This window comes from Accipiter gentilis, chromosome 13 (genome assembly GCF_929443795.1).
Source record: "Accipiter gentilis chromosome 13, bAccGen1.1, whole genome shotgun sequence".
Lineage (NCBI taxonomy): Eukaryota > Metazoa > Chordata > Aves > Accipitriformes > Accipitridae > Astur > Astur gentilis.
The window spans coordinates 186,418-209,090 of NC_064892.1; the positions used below are offsets into that span (position 1 = coordinate 186,418).

The 22,673-nt window shown below is 39.3% G+C and overlaps 2 protein-coding genes across 6 annotated transcripts; one reads left to right on the plus strand and one right to left on the minus strand.

Moving 5' to 3' along the window:
- Positions 1-6,673: 6,673 nt before the first annotated feature.
- On the minus strand, positions 6,674-15,791 carry ABHD13 (abhydrolase domain containing 13). Of its 2 annotated transcripts, XM_049816024.1 has the most exons (3): positions 15,658-15,791; positions 13,903-13,938; positions 6,674-9,412 (listed from the first exon to the last, which is right to left on the minus strand). In XM_049816024.1, the coding sequence occupies exon 3, from the start codon at positions 9,375-9,377 to the stop codon at positions 8,364-8,366; it is 1,014 nt and encodes a 337-aa protein (XP_049671981.1). In that variant the 5' UTR covers positions 9,378-9,412; positions 13,903-13,938; positions 15,658-15,791; the 3' UTR covers positions 6,674-8,363. The 2 variants fall into 2 exon arrangements, with proteins under 2 accessions (XP_049671981.1, XP_049671980.1); XM_049816023.1 differs by lacking the exon at positions 13,903-13,938.
- Positions 15,792-15,880: 89 nt separating this feature from the next.
- LIG4 (DNA ligase 4) lies at positions 15,881-22,203 on the plus strand. 4 transcript variants are annotated; one of them, XR_007507964.1, is made up of 3 exons: positions 15,881-15,983; positions 16,577-19,560; positions 22,187-22,203. XR_007507964.1 is itself a non-coding variant. In XM_049816013.1 (2 exons), exon 2 carries the CDS (start codon positions 16,593-16,595, stop codon positions 19,326-19,328), a length of 2,736 nt encoding a protein of 911 aa, XP_049671970.1. In that variant the 5' UTR covers positions 15,881-15,983; positions 16,577-16,592; the 3' UTR covers positions 19,329-20,153. The 4 variants fall into 4 exon arrangements, 3 of the variants coding, with proteins under 3 accessions (XP_049671970.1, XP_049671971.1, XP_049671972.1); XM_049816013.1 differs by lacking the exon at positions 22,187-22,203 and having other exon boundaries at positions 16,577-20,153; XM_049816014.1 differs by lacking the exons at positions 15,881-15,983; positions 22,187-22,203 and adding an exon at positions 16,279-16,396 and having other exon boundaries at positions 16,577-20,153.
- Positions 22,204-22,673: the final 470 nt, after the last annotated feature.

Below are 22,673 nucleotides of genomic sequence, written 5' to 3' on the forward strand. Positions count from 1 at the left end.
GCAAAATATTAAGCAAAAATAAGAGGTAGCAGTAATCGTGCTTTTATATCGACAAAACTGTTTACATATAGTTATAACTGCCAAAACCTAACAGTGAAAAGGGTTCAGAACAAAAATCCAGAATGAATAGAAGAGGCCTTAAAGAGCTCATCATGGAAAGGGCATTCAGTTTGTGGTTAGCAGCCTGCGCCTACTGGCCAGCCTCCCTGAAAACCCTTTTGCAAAAGTACGTACCATGTTAACTCTTTTTGGCTCAAGACACACACACTATGCCACACATGCACACAGTAAAACCTTAGGACAACAAGTGACCACCTCAAGCGCAGTTCAAATCACTGTTTTCCAGACTATTTCTAGAAAAGAAAATGCCACTGCATTAAATAGCAGAAACCTAGAACTGGCCATCTAATTCTCAACAAAATCAAGGCCGGGTAAACCTTCCAGGATGTTACACCAGAAACAAACCCTGTCTTTTCTGCAGGCAATTAATTTTTTTTTCATTTCTGTTATGCAGAGTATCAGATTAAATGATCAAGATGCGCCCTGCTAACGTGCAAATTTATAAAACATCATCACTACATCTGCGGGGAACCAAGGCAGAGATAGTAAGCAATCACACAGGAAATTTGTGGTTGAACCAGAAACTGAACTCTTGATTTCCTGAAATCCAGTCCTGTATTTTAACCACAAAAGCATCTTCTTCGAGAGGGAGGAAAATCCCATAATGAAGTTTAACGTACAAAAGAGAAGCAGATGATTCGAATATGAAGACTTGGGTAAAAAACCAATTTACTGAAGAAATGTAAAAGTTTACTTAAAAACAAACGTTCCATTTTAAAAAGGAAGGTTGCGCAGATGCTGCAACCCAGAGATCCAGGCAAATATCGATGGCCATACTAAAACTACGCCTCCAGTGGCAAAGGTCCAGCTTTGCATACTTCTGAAGTAGCCATAAAATGAAACTGGCTCCTGCCCTGTGGTTATTACAAAAAGAAAGAGGCCACGATAGCTTGCCTTACTACACAAGACTGCGCAGAACAGATAGAGGAGCAAAGAATATGCACAGGTTCCATTTTTAAACACATTTAATTTCAGATCCTTTCTGAAGATGGACAAAAAGGATGGACTATTTTGGAAGAGATCAGAATAAATCCTGTATGACAGTTTCTGCTATTAGAGATAGCTGCATTAAGAGTATTCATAGAAAGCCCTCTGAAAGAGTACACATTCCCTTCAGGGATACTTAATTAGTTCTTTCAGATATTAACTGCAATTTACACAGTAGCAAAACCAGGTAAGTTCCCATCTCAGATACAGACCAAAAATCACTCTGTGGATGTTGTGCTCCTGTGGCTATGTATCTTGCATCCTATTATCTTAAATTTTAGGAAGCTGTTGCATACCTTGCAAGTAAAGGATGTGTTATACAAACAGTTAAACACTTATTTGACATATTAGCTTGTTAAAGGAAAAAAAAATCTTATGAGATTTTTCTGAAGCAAAAAAGGTATTCTTTTCTTTTTGCCTCCCAATTTCAATATTGCCTAGGATAACATGAGTGTCTCTGCACATTTTAGTTATGCTTGATTTATTCCTTGCATAAGACTTTATTTCTCCAGACATCTAGACAATTTGGGTCCAAATCTGCCATGCATACTAAGCAAACATACAGCTGAGTTGCACCCATCATTACTTTTTACATGGTTACTATAGTGCTTTCAAAGAGAAGAGGAAATGGCACAGGAAGGAAAAGCAATTATTATAGGTGTCTCTCAGTATGCAGCAGAAGCAACAAGAAATAGAAAATAATTTTTAAAACATATACAATATAAAAAGAAAACACAAGACTTATATACTACAGCAGCTTAATGCCAGCCTCCTCCCCTCCCTCCTCGCCCCCCTCCCCCTGGCCCCCTCCCCCCGCCCCCCCATGATGTTATAGCAAATCCTTCTTACTGCATAGGGAAAAAGGAGCTCTGTCATACAGCTGTAGCTCACTTCTAATAGTCTCACTGGCTTGGCTATTCAGCAACACGGAGTATTGCATTTCTCCACCTCTTCAACACTATGCAACTTGACAGCTTTTGCACAGATGGGCTAAAAATGCATTCGTATGGTAGCAAAATAAACAAGAAGCCATGGCCCTTCATGTGGGAGTGGCCACTCTGCTGCTGCTACAATCTGTGGACCTTTAATAGAGGGCACAGGACAGGGATCCAAGTATTTTCAAATCATAGCATTATTTCTTCATAGCTTTAGCCAATTGCTACACAGTCCCCGAGTTCTCTGCCTGACCTTGCCCTTTGCATTTTTGTAAATAATTAGCACATACCAGATGTAAGCATAATGTAAAACAGCTGTAGAACTTCCTTTCTGTCTTCAAGCAGCAAAATCCATTCCTTAGTCGCTCATCAAAACTAGCGGCAACATCTCTCCGAACTTGGTACGTGAGCATGCTTACATTTTTGTCAGCAACCTTGCAGTTTTGCATTATTCAGCTCATTGCTTAAGATTAAAGATGTATCTCTAATTATTACGAGTGAAACCGTGTTCTGTAATACATTAAAATCAGGTCCGCTCTTAAGCTGTATTGCATTTCAGAGAAACAAAAACTGCTGTTTTTTTCAAAACATAAGAGTTATTCTGTCCCCACCCAAGCTGAAGCATAACAAATTAATCACACTAAGGTTTTCAAAACATTTCCAGAAAATAATGTGTATCTTCCTTATCTACTTACAGAGACAGAACTCCACAAAAACTGTAAATGAAGACCCTGAATAGGGTCCAACAAGGGATTTAAAGCTCAGACACGTTCAGTATCTTCACTGCAAGTAATTTTTGTTTAGCTGATAGTTCTGCATTTTCGCAAAATCTTACCTACCTATACTTGATCTTTTTAACAGACAAGTCCCCTGCCTTTGGTTTAGGTTTCATTTCTAGCATTTCCGTTCAGATAGTCCTATGCTCTTATGAATATTTACTATAATTTAAGCAGTACCTGCAAATTCTGAGAAATTCAAACACTATATTTTACCTTTGTCTGATATGACAGCCTATACATATCTACTAAGCAAGTGAATATAACATCATGAGACATTCCAGTACACAGTTTGCGTTGTACCTTGTAGCCCAGATGCTTATGAATTTTTAAATAAGAAAAAGCAAATGCAAGACTTGTATTCTTCAGAGTAACACTGCACATATAAGGTTTAGTGACATAGTTCACAAGACAGCAAACTGCTTTTCATTTGCGAAGGGCAATATTCACATAAGAACCCAAATCTGAGTTGCTCCTTTACTTTCATTGCTTCAAGAATTAGATTTTTTGAAATTATTTTTTTTGCATTCAAAATTAACAGGCATCTTGAATAAAGTGTCAACATGTACCACTTACCTCCCTACCCCTGCTTCCTAGGTATTGGGTTAAAATTGAACTATAAGCCTTGCAATAATCCAGGAGAGGACACACATTTTGCAGCTTTAGAAAAGACAGCATTAAATCCTTATTTTCTGGGTATTTCACATTAACCATGCAGGATGGGAGCAGAGGTGATAGAAGTTTTAGGCATTTCTCTGTAAGAAAGTAGAAATTGCTTCAGCCCAAGTATCCCACTGTAGCTACATGAATTAACTATAAACCTGCTAGAGTGGCATTATAGCATTTAAAATTGGCATCTAAAATAGTACCAGCAACAGGTGGTAAAACTAGTCAGAAACACTTAAAAATATTTCCTAAGTGACATAATATTTAGACCATCTCTTAGTCCCCCAGATAACAGAACATGTTAGAAAGTGATGGAGAGCTACCACCTATCAGTTTTACTTATTAACACTTGCTGAAAGTGAGGACACATGACAAAGCTTAGAAAGAGGTATTTGTAATACAGTTTTTCCCTGCTGTAATAGCTTTCCACAAATGCCACATTAACAATGCAGATGTCTATTCCATGTGCTCTGGTTTTAGTAAGTAACTCAAAATGATACCTTGAGGTTGATCAGTTACCATACATACAAAAATACCCCTGTACACATACTAAAGACAGGCCACAAACTATGAACAAGACATTAACAGCACTTTAAATGTATCAATTTATTGCATATGTCAGTACATAAAAATAGAAAATTTTTTTTTGTAAAATTAAATTTATTGTAAAAACCAGACTAGAATGAGACTGTAAAACTTTGCCACAATTAGCACATATACAGTAACATTTATGCTTTGTCTACAAAACTTAAGAATACTTTATAAGACATTTTTGCTTTGAGTATATATTGAAGTCAAACAAAAAGCTTGCATCATATATTCAATGACCGTTTCTGAATTCAAAACACAAGTGTTATTTAGAACTTCAATATGCTATCTCTACTTACACTTCTGCAGGGTTCTACCCTAAATTATACAAAGCAGGATGGCATTGTAAATCCTCCTTAATGGGATACATCAGGCTGATCCCACTACAAGCAAGAGGCACAGATTTCATATTTGGCAGAAGTGCCCCTAGCAAAATCACCTGTCATTAAAAAAAAATGTACTTCTCAAGAGTTAAATTATGAAATACAAACGGAGGTATGTCTGCATCTTTTTGCTAATAGAAGAGACCATACCTTGGAGTCTCAATTCAGCCTTGCATTCTTCACTGTGAACTTCCAATGTGATACAAATGATTAGCTTAAGAGATGCTGATATGCATATTTTGTATAGTTAATCCATCTGCCCTTCAACTGAGAGATTGTCCGTAGCCTACCAAACGTATTTGTGCTCTTACTTCTAATTTTACCTGAGAAATGGACATGAGGGCAGCTACACCAGTTAGATTTTCTTCAGATGAAAACATAGCTTATCTCTCTGCGTTTCACAGTTCAGAAACAAATACTGGGAATGTAAACTTGCAGTAGCAGGAAGCCTCAAGTATTTCCACTAATTAAAACCACACATGTGTGCACACACAAGGTCCTATACTGGATGCTGCCTTACAAGGACTCTACTGCTACAGCTGTTCCAGTTCAATTCCTGACCCCCCCACTCTTTTTCTTTTTTTTTTTTTCCCTTTTCCTCCATACACAAAGTTCCTCTTATAAAAGAGACAATTCCTTTAATGAGTATATTTAAATCAAGAGGCTTTCTTACAAACCTGTGAAAATAACCAACTTCCTCTTCCCAAACTAGAAATTTATATACACAGGACAAATACTTGGGAAACATCTATACACAAACAGAGAACTGTTAAGGGAAAACATACAATGATATTAAGTGGAGTAAATGCAACAGTACCATAATATACCTTTAGGCAATCTGAAGTTATTACTACGCTGTTGCTTGAAGTTCACTTCTTAGAAGCAGGTAACTGTGGGTCTCCATCACACAGACCATAAAATAAAAACAAGTCTTGACTTATCAGAACAAGTTTCTTCCCCCTTCTCCCTCCCTTAAAAGATTGTACGTACAGCAGTGGAATATTTGCATTAAAAAAATAATTTCCTTCCTATTTTCTTTCAGTGGATTTCATAGCCAATGCAATGAAAAATAGCACGATAACAGACATTCATTCACAAGTGTACGCACCCAACCCATTAAGGGAGAAGTAAAAATGCGCCTATGTGGAAGGTGGAAGAAACCACATTAAGTGTAAAGGATGCATATATGACAACTGTGTCTTCTCACACCCACTACTTGCAAAAATCAGACAAAGTTTCCTCTTTCTGTCCTGCAGACAATATAGTGAAAAGATATGGCTTGATAATCAAAAGTAATGTTTAGATACAGTCCACTTCAAACCGTTCCAGATTGCCATAACCTAATGCCACACATTTGACTTTGACTTAGCAACTGTGTGCCCAAATGAGAATATTTCATTTGCATACAAGTGCCACATAATACTGGGAGTATTTGGGGTTGAAGTTTTTGTTTGTCTTTGGCAGGAAGTGGGGTAAAAAGTCATGTTACTTTAGAAATCGACATTTTTATGAAAACAACAATGGTATTTAATGGCAAGTTATGACAACTTCTGAAACAATTATTTCTCTTCATTCTGTCTCCAACAAGTAATCTATTCTTTTGGCTTTATCAACTCATTTTTAAAAAAGCAGTATTTGCCCATTTATTTTCCTTCTCTCCCCCCACCTTAGTTCTAAAGCAATGTGAAGTAGCTGAAACAATCTAGGCAAGCAGCTCACATTGTCATTTTAGAATACAGCAGGGAAAGGGAATGCTATGCCTACTGACTCCCTTCTGCTATATAAACACTCCCCACCCCCCTAGCCAAACTTCACCAATATACCTTCCCCACCTGCCTCCCCCCCCCCCCCCCCCCCCCCCCCCAAAATACCACCACTGGAAGGCTGACGAGATAGTTCTGGTTTCACTCGGATTTAAAACTGCTCTCTGTCTATGATTTTAGGTCTACACATCCAAAGAGGTATATAGCTTTTTCAATCAACTCTAAGAAAACCTTAATAATAGTATGACAAAGGATACCTACCAGAGAAAGCAGCAACTTCTGGAATGAATATGTTTATTTAAAAATAAAAATAAAATAAATTTAAAAAAAAAAATCACATTTAAGTAAAAATGTATCACCCTATCTACAAATTGCTGACAACTATTACCCATGTGTACATAAGACTTGTAACTCCATGTAATAAATTTTAGGAGGCATAACCATTAAGGCACCAGTTCAGGAAAGCAGTTTTATTCAACCAGAGAACTTAAGCACAAGCTTAAAATACCACTGTCCACCAGGAAACAGATTTTAAGTGTGTGCCGAGATGCTTTTCTGAATCAGGACAACATGGCAGAAAGTTTTATTTAAAAATTTCAATCCAAAGGGCAATTGTACAGATTGTGTGGAACATTTTCCACAGTTCATTCTTCCCATAAAAAGTATTTTGAAGAGGCAAACTATCAGCTGCAGCAAATGAGAAATTAAACCTGCAGAAGAGATTTAAACAGCCCCACACTCCAATACGGACTGAGCTAACAACATACAACTTTGATATGACTACCTAGGAAAAGGACTCCTAAAATCAAAACCAAAACACAAACAACAACAACAACGAACCCCAACATTCTCTCAATTTAAGTACTGCTGGCTCTGAAATGGTGATACTAACTTCAAAAAATCCCAGCAGAGCTAAAGAAAACTCACTTCTGCTGAAGCCTAAGCTACTTCCACATGGTACAACAGAACTGTAAAAGACTTTTTGCAAGCAAATGGGTAAAAGTGTTAAAATAAATGTTGTCTCTTTCAGACTAACTAAGCTTAGGTCTACTAAATTTAATGCACTAATCCTTTTTATTATCCTTACTGTAACAACTGTATACATTAATCTCTATTCATGTGATCACTGGTAATTATTTGTATTTGTTTCTTTTGGAGGTAAGAATAAAGGGCACAGACATTTAACTACACCAGCCTAAAAAAAAAAAAAAAAAAAAAAAGAACACAAATACAAATAACATACTGTTACCTTGTATGACACTCCTTTCTATCAGCACCCACACTGCCTTGGGAAATCCCACCTCAAATCCACAAGCAGACTAATACCAACAAATAGTTTGCCTGTACATTAGTGAAGAGCGCTTGGGGCGGAAAGGAGCTTAGATCACACTGCTGACTTTTTGAAGATTACTTCTGTTTTCTATAAAGAAACCACCTGGGCAAAATCCTGAAGCCATGATGTTTAGGCATGTACAACTTTTGGGGCACTACTGTAATACAAATAGTAAAATGAAAACAGGGAAAGTGTCTTTTCCTGTTCAGTTGCAGTTTGAAATACATATATGTATGCATAACTGTAAAAAACAGTAATAACCCAGGATAGTATACCTGCAAGTATACTCTACCATTAATGTTATTTTATATTATTTAGCACATTAAAGACTTCCCACCTTGCATAATATAAAATTTCAAGGAATAAAACACTAATCTCATGCATGGCACACTTCAAATAAACTCCAAGAGAAAAAACAAATCATTGTGCTAACCATGACTGTCCAAAAAGCTCACACACACAGCAGTGAGTACTGAAGAGCCTCCCGTTGTTCTAAACTAATACATTCTGTACTACTTTTGTAGCAAGATCCTTTAAGAACATCTGTTGTACATATCAAACAAATGGAATATATGGACAGAGATACCAAAAAGTGTGAGAAAGACATAAAATGGTTCATTTACAATGCTGCAAATGTAAAAGTTATCTGGAACACCTTAATAAAGCATCAGACCTTTCCAAGTTTAATTTCACTCTTTAGGCAAGTACAGACATGACATACATTTAAAAATGGACATTCTTTTACCACTTTTCACAAATCAAGGTACAGTGCAGGTACCTCCCCCCCCCCCCCCCCCCAAGAAGAATATCAGTTATATTATCGTTACGTTAGATGACGTTTTCGCCATTTCTTCAGGGGAGTGGCTCTTTATTACTTCTTTGATGAACTGTTCGAGTGCAGTGAAATAACCCTGGCACTGCCAAGTGTCATTATGAGTTCCATCAGGAAATATTGCCAATCTCTTAGTCCGAGCTGGGGATAATTCATAAAGTTGCTTCATCATAACTGGCGGAATTAACTGGTCAGACAACCCAGAGATGAAGAGAGAAGGCATTCTGCACTGAGAGATTTTTCTGTAGGACAGGAATTTATTTTTGTAGCACCATAAAGGAAGATATCTCATTGGAAAGAAAGAAAACAAAGTGCTGGCCATGTATGGGATGCTAAGAAAGGTGTTCTCCACCACGATGGCAGAAATCCTATGGGAATTTTCAGAAGCTAAGTGAATAGCTACTGCTCCCCCCAAGGAACGGCCAAAAAGAAAAATTTTTGTTTTATCAAGATCAGACCGAGTCATCACATAGTCTAACACAGCCTCAGAATCTAAGTACAAACCTTCTTCACTTGCTTCTCCTTCACTTTTTCCATACCCTCTATAATCAACAAGAATTAAGTTTACTTTCAGGTTTACCAGCATTAACAAAGCATTTGGCAACCTGTGGCCAATGTTGCCTGCATTCCCATGAAAGTAAATGATGGTTGGAGAATAAGCTGCATTGTCCCCTGTGTATCTCAGTAGAATAAGATTGAGAAGAACTCCATCTTTGGTTTTGATAAAGATATTTTCATGTGGTATACCAGTAGGCATAGGAACATAAAGGCGTGATGAAGAGGGCTGTTCAGGAAAGTAAAGCAGCACATCCTGGAATTTATATAATATACCCGCTATTGATACAAATATTAATATAAGTAGTATAATGCCTCCGTACAAGTGAAAAGTTACTATCAAGAGTAAAAGACAAATACGGCAGAGACTCCAAGACCAGGAAGCCAAAGCTAGTAGCCATCTTTTAACAAAGGTCCAAAGCATCCATGACTTTTCCATTGTAGAAGTCAGTGATCTTTTACTCCAAGTAAATCCTGCAAAAAAACCCAAACATATATTTATAAGTATTGGGGAAAGAAAAAAAGGAAGTGATTCAAGCATTCGTACTTGCAGAATATTAATGGCAAGTCAACACATTAAAGCATAAACATCAAACTTGGTGGCAAACTCCCTTTGAATTTTTAGAAACCATTCAGCTCTGCAAAACAAGCAGAAAAGCAATCATAAGGAAAAGGCTTTAGAACTCTTCAAAATCCCACTTACATTACTTCAGCAGGCAAGGTCAATCAGTAGCACTAGAAAATTGGTTGACTGGGACCATAATAACTTACACTTGCCCTCAGTCTTCCCTACCAACCAACAGAACAACGATACAGACTATATCACCAGTTTGTCAAAGTTTCCCATAAAAGTAATTCTAGAATCCAGAGAACAAACAAAAATAGCCCTTATTTCTAAGTTGCTAATTATCAAGGCCAAGAGGAGCATTCAATAAGCTTAGGCAGTTCACTCTGCAACCAGTGGAGGCTCACAATGTATACTGGGTCTGCTCTTGTTTAGTGGATGTCTTTCAGAATCTTGATCAACTATGATTACAGAGCAACACGTAAACTAGTCAGAAGAGACTCCTCTATAGTAAGATACCACATTGTAGTTACAGCAAAACCGCTGTCATAAATGTATTTGGATTGGTTCCGATTTGTAATGATGGTTTTCCACTATCAGAACAGTAATCCATACTAAATCTTCAGCTGAATGAGAGATTGTGTCATGATACTAGACCCCTGAACACAGTCAGCTAACTGCATTGTTCTCTGATCAATGAAAAGTGCAACTACTGAAAAGTCCAAACATGAAAACAGACTCATGACAAAAACATACACACAGCATAAAACGAGGAGAGTGATGTTAATGATAATAGATTAAATCTTCTTTCCAACCATAAGAGATAGTTATGTCTCACAGCATACATAGAATCTCTCACATTACTCACTGCTGGGTTCAAGTGTCATATGGAAATAGGCAAAACCTGCCAAACCTACATGAGAACTACAGTAACCATTCAGTCACCACTGAGCTGAATACCCATACTGCCTGGAAGTGACAACACAAGCTCACTTGTTTAAGAACACTCTAAGTTATATAGCAGATAATAATTACAGTTTAGACACACTCAAAGTTATAACCTCCTAAAATGATGTAGTGCAGTAAGAAGCTGAATTAACTCCAAAGGAGTCTGACATGCAGAGATGCATCCAAGCATGCAATTAAGTCACAGGACCCACACCAAAATAACCTGCATGGCCTAATACTAATGGAGAGGGCTGCCACTGCACCAGCCATCTTGGTGGGACTGTATGATAAAAGGTGACCTCTGCAGTTGCAGCCTTTGCACTACACAAATATGATACGCACTCAATACGACCAGGAAAAACTGCCGTCTCTGATTATTTTATGTGACAATTAGATATAAATCAGAAATAAATCTGTTACATCTTAAGATTCACATATTAACCAACGGCAACATGAAATTACGCTTTTATATAGTGCATCTACTCCAAATATGTAAAAGTGGCAAAATATAAAGTAGTCTAGAGAGCAGCAGTTATTCCACCTTTGTTCTCTTACATTATTTACGAGCACATGTTCAATATCCACATCCAAGTATGCACAAATTATCTATATGAAGATTTAATTCTTGTGATCCATTTCTCTAGTAAAGAAGCCACAGTAATTAGGAGACACAAAGTAGATACTTTAATTTGTAAGAGAAAGTCCTAATGAAGCTGACAAACTTTTCCTGCACTACATTTCAAGACTAAGAACATCGATAACGACATAGTAAAAACACTGTCCTTATGTATGCTATCCAAAATTTTGCTGAGTTTCTTACAAAATGAAAGAGACTGTAAAAATGCTTTCTCAACAAGACATTCACAAAAGAGTATAAGACCCATCATTAAAAACTACCAAAACCCAAAACAGTCTCAAAAAATCTTACTTAAGGTGATTAAGTTTTGCAGATAGCTCTCATATGCTAAGGATTCCTATTTGAAGACTAAGCCATGTTAGTTTCATCTGTGCACTGCTATTTTCATTTCAGCAGGATATTATCAAAATGCTATACTACTGAGATACTGCTGCTGTGTGATTACTTCTAATACATACATAAGCATATATAAAAACTTTGCTACTGGAGTTGCAAAACCAATGCATCCTACAACTAGAACTCAACATACAGTAGTTAGCAGGAAGGGTAAACTACACAGCCATAAGCATTTCATACTCACCTATGTATTTAAGAAAAGCTGACTACTCTGCACTAATGAGCAACTACATGACTGTTAAAGTTTTCTTCCCAGCTATGTGAAACTTCACTAGTCCAGACCGTACTGCAAGACTACACACACACACAAAAAAAAAAAAAATCTCTTCTTGGTCTTCATTTCCCATTACTGTTGTGCTGGATGGGAAGTTATAAAACTTTCAAACAGTTTACAATATAACATCTTACAACCCAGAAACTCTATGTTGAATCGCACATGTTGCGATTCTCCTGCATCTTTAATTTTTGTGACTAATAGGATGCCAGAATAATCACAGAAAGGCAGGGGGCATAGGGAAGGAAAGAGAGAACAATATATTTAGACTTTGATGTGTGAGCTGGTCAATCTGAGAAAGAGTGGACTCACCACCTGGACAAGCCTGTTTCTCCTTCTAGACAAGACTACTTCTGTTCCTAGACTACAAGAACCACTTACAGACTTGCTCCATAACTGCCTGATGTCCCAGTTAAGGCAAGAAGCGTGTACTCCTTTATGTCTTCTAAAAGAGAACTTTTAGATTAATTCCTGTCATCTGCAAATACAACTGGTTAATTTTGTTTTTAATGGCTGACTGCTTAACATGATTATCTCAGTTATATTACCTTGTACAGTTAGAAGTATCACAGCTCTACAGAGAGATGGCATGCAACATCATCCATGTATACCCTGGCACCAAGGGAAGTCAGCAAGTTGGCCAGTGGCAGGCTAGTGGAAGTTGTATCAGCCAGGGAAATAAGGTTTCTCTACAGATTTCCTTTTCAAATCTCCTAGACAAAACATTAACCCCTTGGAAATCATTCTGACTTCACTAAAAAAAACCTTGTTTTTTTTTAAGGGACATTACATTGCAGCACTGTCTTTCAAGTAATTGTCATAACTTCGCTAATGACAAGGCTCTCCTATAACAAGAAGTCACATCCCATTTTACAGCGTACACAGTAACAGTATTTTATAACCACTGATTATTTAAACTAAGTTAGAGGCTATGAAAACAAACATAAGGGAGATTTTTGGGGTTTTGTTGGTTTTGTGTTTTTTTTTTTTAAACTTGCCATGAAAGTCAATGCCCGTGACAAATATACAGTCACCAAGAACAGAACCATATAGTTTTATCTGGTAGATGTCTTCCTAGGTAACTCTTATATTAATGGAAATTCCTACATAAGCTGTTCTTGTTCTTAGCTACTCTTGCTACTAGAAAATATTTCTCAGTACTTAACAGGAAGGGAGACTTGTTAACTTAAATTCTTTACTTCTAGTTCAATGTTTACTGACCTCCAAATATGTAACCTAGCTTCAATTTCTCCAGACTACATAAACTCAGTTCCTCTGCATTCTCCTCTCAGATGTTGTTTTCTTAGTTGCAAATATGATCAGAGGTCTTTCCTCTAGCATCTATCTGCTTCACGTCTCCTTCTGTCCCTCTGATAATGGTGCATTAGAAAGGCTAGCCTTTGTGAATGTTGGTGGTTCCTACCAGTGTTTTTTTGATGATGCTTGTAAACTTGAGACAAGTAGAAGACAATATTGAAATACAAAGTTCTGTCATGGAAACCATTAACACAGAAGAACAGCAATGCGGCCCAATTCAATGTTAAGACCTAATGAAATTAAGGCTTAGCTAGACTGCTGCTGTGCCTTTGGCTTAAAGGCCATTAAAGACCAGTTCAGTTTACACAGCCACAGAACTGAACTGCCTCTCAAAACAGAAATGAAATTTCTAAGTGATGAGTTTCAATTTTATGCCACAGGTATATACACATATTTGGATACGCACGCACACATCTGTATCTACATGTCTCCACTGCTGAATCAGCAGTCCAGGAATTAATGCAGGCCGGTATGTTCTATCAGAGGAGCTACAGATCCCATAATTAAGTAACTGCTAAAAATATAAATCACTCATAACAATAAAAATTCTGAGGAAAAAAATAAAGTCTTTATGATCAAGACATTTTAATAATGTTCTGCTGTGCCCTAATGCTACTCTTAAATGGTTAATGTCATTATCAGCTGAAGATCAGAAAACCCCAAGTGCATACTGAAAGTACTCAGGAAAAATTTTTCATTCATTTTGAACAGCAGTTGAAATTGCTCTTGGATTTGCCACAAATTCTGCTGTGTTTTTTGACTTTGTCTACATTTTTAATGTTAAAAAGTGCTATTTTCATACACTAATCACATTATAAAACATTTACCTTTGGATGCAATGATTTCCCAGGCTTCATCTCTGCCTGAAAGACAATTCCATTTATGAACTTTGAGTAAAATTGCTTTTGAATTACACACATAATTACTGTTTGTTTTCAGTTACTTGAAAGAAAATTAAAAAGTGATAACAGCCAATACACATAGAAGTTACATCTGCTTTGCTGATGAAACTGTGCATATCATATTCATGCTCCTCCTATGAAGCTCAGCTCGTTTGAAACATCTGATAAACTTGAAAACAACATCTTTTAACAAGTTCAAGAATCACATTGAAATGTCCTGGACTATACATACAGCACACAGTATGAAACATACACAGTGCGTAACAACAAAGTTACAATAGATCTACATTGCCTCCTTAAAGCTAACTTCCAGCACATGAGCAGGCTTAAAGTTAGTGCTAAGAAGAGCATTCAGGTGTTTAATGGCTGCTTTCTCATTAAAGAGCTTTAAAACAAACAAAAAAAGGCATTTTTAACACTCACTGCAATCCTTCAGATTTCACGGGTTTCAAAACAAACAAAACCAGCTATTTCTTAAGAACACAGAGAAATATCTGAAGACACCTGTTTCGTTCTACTGCACTTCCTTCCTCTACACTCCACCTCCTCCAGACACAGACAAGATTTACACAAGCTTTACATTTACTCATATTTATTCAGAAGAGTTCTGTCAGTAGAAATGTTAAGTCCTCAATTGTAAAGAATTAGTTTCAGAGAGGAAACTAATTTGGAAGAAAACCTACAAGTTTAGTAAGGACAGGAAAAACACACTTTCTTAGTACTAAAATCTTACAGATGCTCTCATTAATAAAAAAAAAAAGTTAAAAAGCAAAGTAGCTACTCCTAGCCAAGGAAAAAGCAGAGTAAGAACAACTAAGTGTCAGACATTTAAGGGCTCTGGCTTTTAAAATCAGCGAGCCATTTGTCCTACTTATTTCAGACAGCAAACTTCCACAGCTCTGCATCAAGTGGTACATATTCATAGCTGAAAGTGTTTTCCCCTTAACTTTTCTTATACTTCCCCTTCCAACTGACAAATCTTAATGAACCTTATAAGCACGTGTTGAATTGTGACAGCACTGTGTAAAAAAAACAAACCAAGGGCAGTTACCATGTTAAAACCTTGGCCTTCGAGCGAGCGTGGGCTCCTAAAACATACCACTTTCCAAGCACATTAAATTACTCCCATTTTCACCTGAAAGAAACAACCCTGCTTGGCCTTTTCCGTGCATTCACTCGGCACGTTAAGCACCGCTAAAGCTATCGTCATCCACCCCACCTTCTGCAAGCATCCCCACCCGCAGAAATTACTCCACACGGCGGGGGGGGGGGGGAGAGGAGGGGGGGCAGGCGTAACACTACAGCAAGGTCCCGCCGCGAAAGCCCTTCCAGGCCTTGGCAGAGAGGCGCCCGGAGCAACTTTTCCCAGCGCTGCCCAGGCAGCAGCTCCTCGGCCGGGACGTGCGGGCGGAGGAGCCGCAGCCGTCCCCGGGACAGCCCCCCGCCGGCGGCCGTCCCCGGGACAGCCCCCCGCCGGCGGCCGCCCCCACCCGGGCAGGAGCCGCGTTTAGTCCCGGCGAGACCCCCAGCACCGACTCAAAGCCACGTCTGCCGGCCGCTCCCCCCTCCTCGGCCCGCCGCGGACCTTCCAGGGACGGCACCGGCCCACCGCCTGCCCCCGCCCCAGCTCCCTCCCCGCGGAGCCGGGCCCGGCCTGGCCCGAGGCGAGGCGAGACCCACCCGCCGCATCCTCCCGCGCGGCGGCGGCTGCCGCTGTCGGTGCCTCAGGCCGGCGCGGACCCCGACGAGCCACTTCAACCTCCGCTCCTTCCGAGACGGGAAGTCGCGGCTGCCGCCACTTCCGCTTCCGGGTCCGTCCGCCCTCCTTTTTCCCCCGCCCCGGGCTCTGCCAGCCCTTCCCCGCCGCTGCGGTAACTGCGCAGGCGCGGCCGCCGCCGCCAGCATAGCCAGCCCCCCCCCCGCGCGGCCGCAACCACCGCGCCCGGGGGAGGGGCACGGGCACGGGCTGCGGCGTCAACAGGGTGCTCCTCCGCCTCCGGTTCCGCGTAAGTCTTCTCGGGGGGCAGCCGTTCCCCGCTTCCCCCCGCCCCCGTCCCCCCGCTGAGTCCGCTCCGGGGAGGGGGCGGCCGGTGCGGAGCGGAAGGGTCCGTCCGTCCTACTGCCCCCCCCCCCCGGCCCCGGGCAGTGTCCGTTCCCCCTCGCCCCGTGTCCATGGCAACGCTGTAGCGGTGTGGGGCGGGGAGCAGCCGGCCCGCAGCGGGTCTCCTCAGCCGCCGGGGGCGGCGGGCGGCGGGGACGGGCAGGGCCGGCGGGGACGGGCAATGCCGGCGGGGAGGGCGGTGGAGGAGCGGAGAAGGCTGCTGTGTGCGCGGCGGCGGGCGGCGGGCGCCGGCCTTGCCGGCCTCCTGCCGGGAGGGCCCCCGCCTCGCCGTGAGGGCCTCGCAGCCGGGGCTCGCCAGTAAGGAAGGGCAGTGGTCCCCGCCAGCGACCTTTCGGTAAAGGTAGCGGCTAAATCCGAGTTAGAAAAAGGAGGGAAAATCGGTAAAGCCTGCTTAGAGAGATCTTTTCCGAGGCGGGACAACGTGCTGGCGTTTTCTTTCTCTACAAATAGATCTTTTTTTGTTGTTGTTGTTCTTAGTGAAAAACGGACCCCGATGGCTTCTGCGCACGCTTCGCAGCCTTCAAAAAAAACAGTGGCCGCTCAGGTGCCTTTTGCGGACCTGTGTGCTACTCTGGAGCGAATGCAGACGTGTAAACCTCGTCCGGAGAAAACCAAGTATTTCAAGGATTTTCTGGACTCCTGGAGAAAATTCCACGGTGCTCTTCATCAAAACGAGAAGGACACCACAGATTCTTTTTATCCGGCTATGCGACTTATTCTTCCACAGTTGGAAAGAGAAAGGATGGCATATGGAATTAAAGAAACTATGCTTGCGAAGCTGTATATTGAACTGCTTAATTTACCAAAAGATGGAAAAGATGCTGCAAAGCTGTTAAACTACAGGACACCTGCTGGCTCACGTGGAGATACCGGGGATTTTGCAATGATCGCGTACTTTGTGTTAAAACCTAGGAGCCTGAAACAAGGCAGACTGACAATAGAACAAGTCAATGAACACTTGGATGCGATAGCTAATAATAATGCTGCTAAAAACAAGGGTCTGTTAAAGAAAAGTCTTCTTCAGTTAATTACCCAGAGCACAGCACTGGAACAGAAATGGCTCATCCGCATGATTATAAAGGATCTGAAGCTTGGAGTTAGTCAACAAACTATACTTTCCATTTTTCATCCTGATGCTCTTGAATTACACAATGTTACAACTGATTTGGAAAAAGTTTGCAGACAACTGCACGATCCCAATGTCTCACTTAGTGATGTTTCTATCACGTTGTTTTCTGCCTTTAAACCAATGCTTGCTGCTATTGCTGATGTCCAGCAAATCGAGAAACAAATGAATAACCAGATATTCTACATAGAAACTAAGCTGGATGGTGAGCGTATGCAGATGCACAAAGATGGAGATGTGTATAAATATTTTTCCCGAAATGGGTTTGACTATACTCAGCAGTTCGGCGCTTCCCCCCTTGATGGTTCGTTAACGCCATTTATTCATAATGTATTTAAGAGCAATATACAAAATTGCATTCTCGATGGTGAAATGATGGCTTACAATCCCGAGACACAAACCTTTATGCAAAAAGGAAACAGATTCGACATAAAAAGAATGGTGGAGGACTCTGATCTGCAGACCTGCTTCTGTGTGTTCGATGTATTGATGGTTAATGATCAGAAGTTGGGGCATGAAGTACTAAGCAAAAGATACGAAATCTTAAGTAGCGTATTTACTGCGGTAATGGGCAGGATACATGTTGTACAGAAAAAAAGTGCCAGAACAAGAAAAGAAGTAATTGATGCTTTAAATGAAGCAATAGATAACAGAGAGGAAGGGATTATGGTGAAAGATCCCATGTCCACCTACAAGCCTGACAAACGTGGGGAAGGCTGGTTAAAAATCAAACCAGAATATGTCAATGGACTGATGGATGAACTAGACCTTTTAATTGTTGGTGGTTACTGGGGGAAGGGCTCACGTGGTGGAATGATGTCTCATTTTCTGTGTGCTATTGCAGAGACGCCCCCTCCAAATGAAAAACCTACCATTTTCCGCTCTTTTTGTCGTGTTGGCTCTGGCTATACTATGAAGGAATTGTATGATTTAGGTTTGAAACTGGCTAAACACTGGAAGCCCTACCATAGGAAGGACCCTCCCTCTAACATCTTGTGTGGAACTGAAAAACCTGAAATGTACATTGAACCTTGCAACTCTGTCATTGTTCAGATCAAGGCAGCTGAGATTGTTAACAGTGATGTGTACAAAACTGACTGTACTTTGAGATTCCCCCGAATTGAGAAGATAAGAGAGGACAAAGAATGGTACGAGTGCATGACTTCAGACATGTTAGAAGATCTCAGAAGCAAAGCAGAAGGGAAGCTGGCATCTAAGCACCTTCATATGGATGCGTATGATGAGCCACAAGAGAAAAAAAGGAAAACTGTATCAAAGGTGAAGAAGGTGATTGGAATAGCTGAGCAATTTAAAGCTCCTGATCTTTCTGGTGTAAACAAGGTTTCAAATGTATTTGAAGATGTTGAGTTTTGTGTTATGACGGGAACGGGAAAGTACTCAAAGTCTGAACTGGAAAGCAGGATAGCCGAATGTGGTGGCAGCGTGGTACAGAACCCGGGGCCAGAGACTTACTGTGTCATTGTAGGAGCTGAGAATGTCAGAGTGAAAAATATCATTGCTTCCAACAAATACGACGTGGTGAGGGCGGAGTGGCTCCTTCAGTGTTTTCAAACCAAAAAGCTGGTGCCTTGGCAACCGGCCTTTATGATTCACATGTCTCCTGACACAAAAGAACATTTTGCTTGTGAGTATGATTGTTATGGAGACAGCTATACAGCAGACACAGATGTTGCACAACTCAAGGAAGTGTTCTCAAGAATGAAAGACAGTAAGGTGATGCCTTTGGACATGATTACAGAGTTAGAAGAGCATTATTCGTGGAACAGCTGTCAGCTCAGTATATTCAGAGGAAACACTATTTATGTGGACTGTTACGCTGTTGTTAATGAGCCCAGAACCAAAATCCATGGAACAACACTATCAGTTAGGGCTTTGGAGCTCCGTTTTTATGGTGCAAAAGTAGTCTCTCACCTTGAAGAGGGTGTCTCCCATGTTGTTATAGGAGAAGATCATTCCCGGGTAAAAGAGATGAAAGCACTCAGAAGAACATTTGGGGAAAAATTTAAAATTGTATCTGAGCTGTGGGTAACACAGTCAGTGGAGGGAGGAGTCCTGAAGAATGAAAATCAGTACTTAATTTAAAATAGTTTTTAAGCTTGGAGCAAAAGCATTCTTGTTGGCATGATTGGACTTGGATATTATGAGGTTACCGTACATTTTTTGTGTGTTTTCATGTCTATTTAGAGCTGGCTCTGGCTAAAGGATAACACTGTGATGTTGAAATCGGAGGAAGGCTTTTAATTATACTGTTGCGGAAGCAAGAGGATGCTAAACTCTTGGAGGAGAAAAAAAAAAATACCACAAGATAAATAATGTAAGCCTTTTACTTCACAGACAGGTCTCAGGAGAGATCTAATATTTTATATAAGAGATTTCCTAGCTTTTAATAGTGCTTGCCTCCATTGTTCAAAATGGAGACAATAATTTACTGTTTTATGGAGATTCTCCTATTTAAAATACTGCTTATTTATCAATTTACAATCACATTCATGTTTTTGTGGTATTGTTTTGTGTATATTCCATACGCTATAGAATTCAGTAATTTATAAACCTTGTCTGTACTATTTTAATTTGTTTGCATTGGTTTTAGCATTATGCCCCACACAGCCTCAGTAGCGCTTTGGTTTTAAGATATTGCATTGATCTCATGTTTCTTTGTGTAAATAACAGTTGTAAAATAGAACCTAAACTTCTGATTGAGGTACTGATGAATTAGTGGTGACCTATATATCTATAAAATACAAAGCAATTACTTAAAAACTGTAATTACCTCCTGTGCTCATTACAGTTGCAGTGTCACACTGCGAAGTGTGACAGGGGAAGGCTTTTACACTTAATTATTAGTTTATCTTTCAAAAAGTGTTTCATAAGTTATTTCAGTAATGTAGGATTAATTTCCAAATATCCAGTTCAATGTATATTTTTTCAATTATTAAATAAAATCTATTTTTAAAGTCTGTCTGGTATTTTTTATTATTTTTTTTAGTGAGAAGTAACTCTTTTGAAAGGCACAAAACTTAGTTTCTGATTTTACTCTGTTGGATAATTTATGCATTAACTTTGAGGAGAGAAAGGTTGAGGCCTCAGTTCTTGTTACATCAATACTGGTATCAAACAGAACTGCTGTTGGGCTGATCACACAGAACCCATTTTTGGCTGACTTGTTTCTTCAGTGCTTTTTGTGGTTGTGTTCATATAAAAAATTACTGTAAAAAGAATTGGGAAATGTTATATGGAAGGCTAATTGGAAGGAAGTTTATTCTTACCTTTTATAGTTGGTGTAAACATTAGGATCTCCCTTATTATTTGAAATATACTAAATAGGTAAAATGTAATAACTACTTTTCTTAACATATAAATTGCTAAAAAGCAGAATATTTTTTGTATACATAAACATAGTATATACTGAAAGACAGTGCATCATTTTTCCTCTAATAAGTCAAGTAGAAAATTAGTATATGTGAAATACAACACTTCAGTTTTAACTTAATGGGCTGCTTCTGTGTAACATCATATATTCTGACTTAGAAAATGAGAAGAGAGTTTGTCTTCATACCCACACAGATTTCTCTTAAAAGGGTTTTAGTAAAATATGTATTTTAGGTGATCCTGGTTACGAAAGTTAAGAGAAACAAAGGCGAATAGGAATTACAGCTGACTCTTGAGACATTGTCAAATACATCACTTTGAGATCTAAACATTATTTACAGAGATGTATTTTAAAAGTATTGTTTCCATGTCTTTTTGTTCTCTTAAAGCTATGCAAGGCTGGGGAATCTAGAACTAGTAACTTATCAACAAAATTGTTATTCTTTTTCCTGACTCCTCAGCACAGTGTAGCGAAGGCTAATTTTTATATGTATTTAAACTGAAGGCTTACTTTTTCACAAAAAAAAACCCACCTTGCACATGCAGTATGCTGGTTTAGCTTGTATTTTGCCTCAGTTCCAGTTAGAACTAGAAATTAAATGTTAATCATGCATATTTGTATGTGGCATGATAATTAGCTTACTGAATAATGTCAGGCAATTTAGATGGCATGTATTTCTTCTTTTGGTTACTGTTTTGCAAATTTACATTTACTTTAAAATGTTGAATAAGAAATGCTGTACTTTGTATGTCAGTGTAAAAAGAGAATCTTGCTACTACACTGTAAAAATACAGGCATTGCAGGTCAGGTTTTCTTTTGAGATGTTTTTTTTACATGGCGACTTAGGGGGATGGACTGCATGGATCTGTGCATGAAACGACCCAGCTGTTATTAAAGTTATGTACCTAGAATACAAGCCAGGGGACAGGAGAATACATGGATCCTCTAAGCAAAGGCACTGTGATGGGAGAGTAGTAGTGGCAGGAAAATAAATAAGAGAATTAAGGAAGAAGTTTGTGAATCTGCTTAGTTTTAAGGAAATTCTGGTTTGTGCTGAAGAAGCAAATGAAGGCTGGAAATTATTCAGAAAGTAAGAATATGTTGTCCAGACACAAAAGTCAAGTTAATTCAGGAGGTATGCAGAGAATTTCAGGTGTGATTTCTAAGAATGAATATAAGACAAGATTTGTAGGTAGCAGTAAGAGCTGCTATGGATCATCAGTGTCTGTGTATGAAAAAAAGTCTTTATTTTGTTTGGTCTAATAAAAAAAAAGTTTTGACATATAAAACTAGCCTTTATTTTCAGGTAATCATCATTCATTAACAGTAGTGTTCAAGAAAGAAGAAAAGGTGGAATCAAAATGCTGAAACATTAAGCTGATGTTTGAACTTCCAGAGGACCTCCTCTGATTACAAAACATCAGCCTATTGTATTTTTTACTGCAATAAATACTCCTGTTTTCTTAATTACATTTAGATCTTTGAAAATAGGGATTTTGTAGGTGAAGATTTCTTAGCTTATTTATGTTTTGTGCAAAGCTGATTTTTATATATATATTTTTTTTAATAGGCACTTGTCTTGAGAGCAAGACTTCCAATTTGCATTGTAGTATAAAGTTTTAAGTTTATTTTAAGATTATATTCCTGAAGAAGTGGAGAAAGAAAGAAGAGAAAGAGGGACTGTAGACCTTGCAGTTTGTGGGAAGTAGAGAAGAGTTTAGTATTGTTCCTATTCACTGGCTTTTAACTGGCACTTTTCAATAAAGCTGCCAGTGATGGAGAAAGAAGAGTGCAACTTTCAGGACCTGCTGTAGCAGAACATCTGGTAGGTGCCCGTCCTGTTTGCAGCTGTATGTTGGTGAATGATGGTTTGATTTCTTTGCTAGTTACAAAGACAGTTCTGCACAGGCAATAAACTTCACAATCCCTGGGAGAAGTTTCCACTGTTCACTTTTATTAAACAATTTAATAAAACAGGTTCACACCTAACTTTTTTCTGCTTTGAAAGGCATATGCTCAAACTGATGTAGTGCAATTTTGGAATTAAAAGCCTGTGG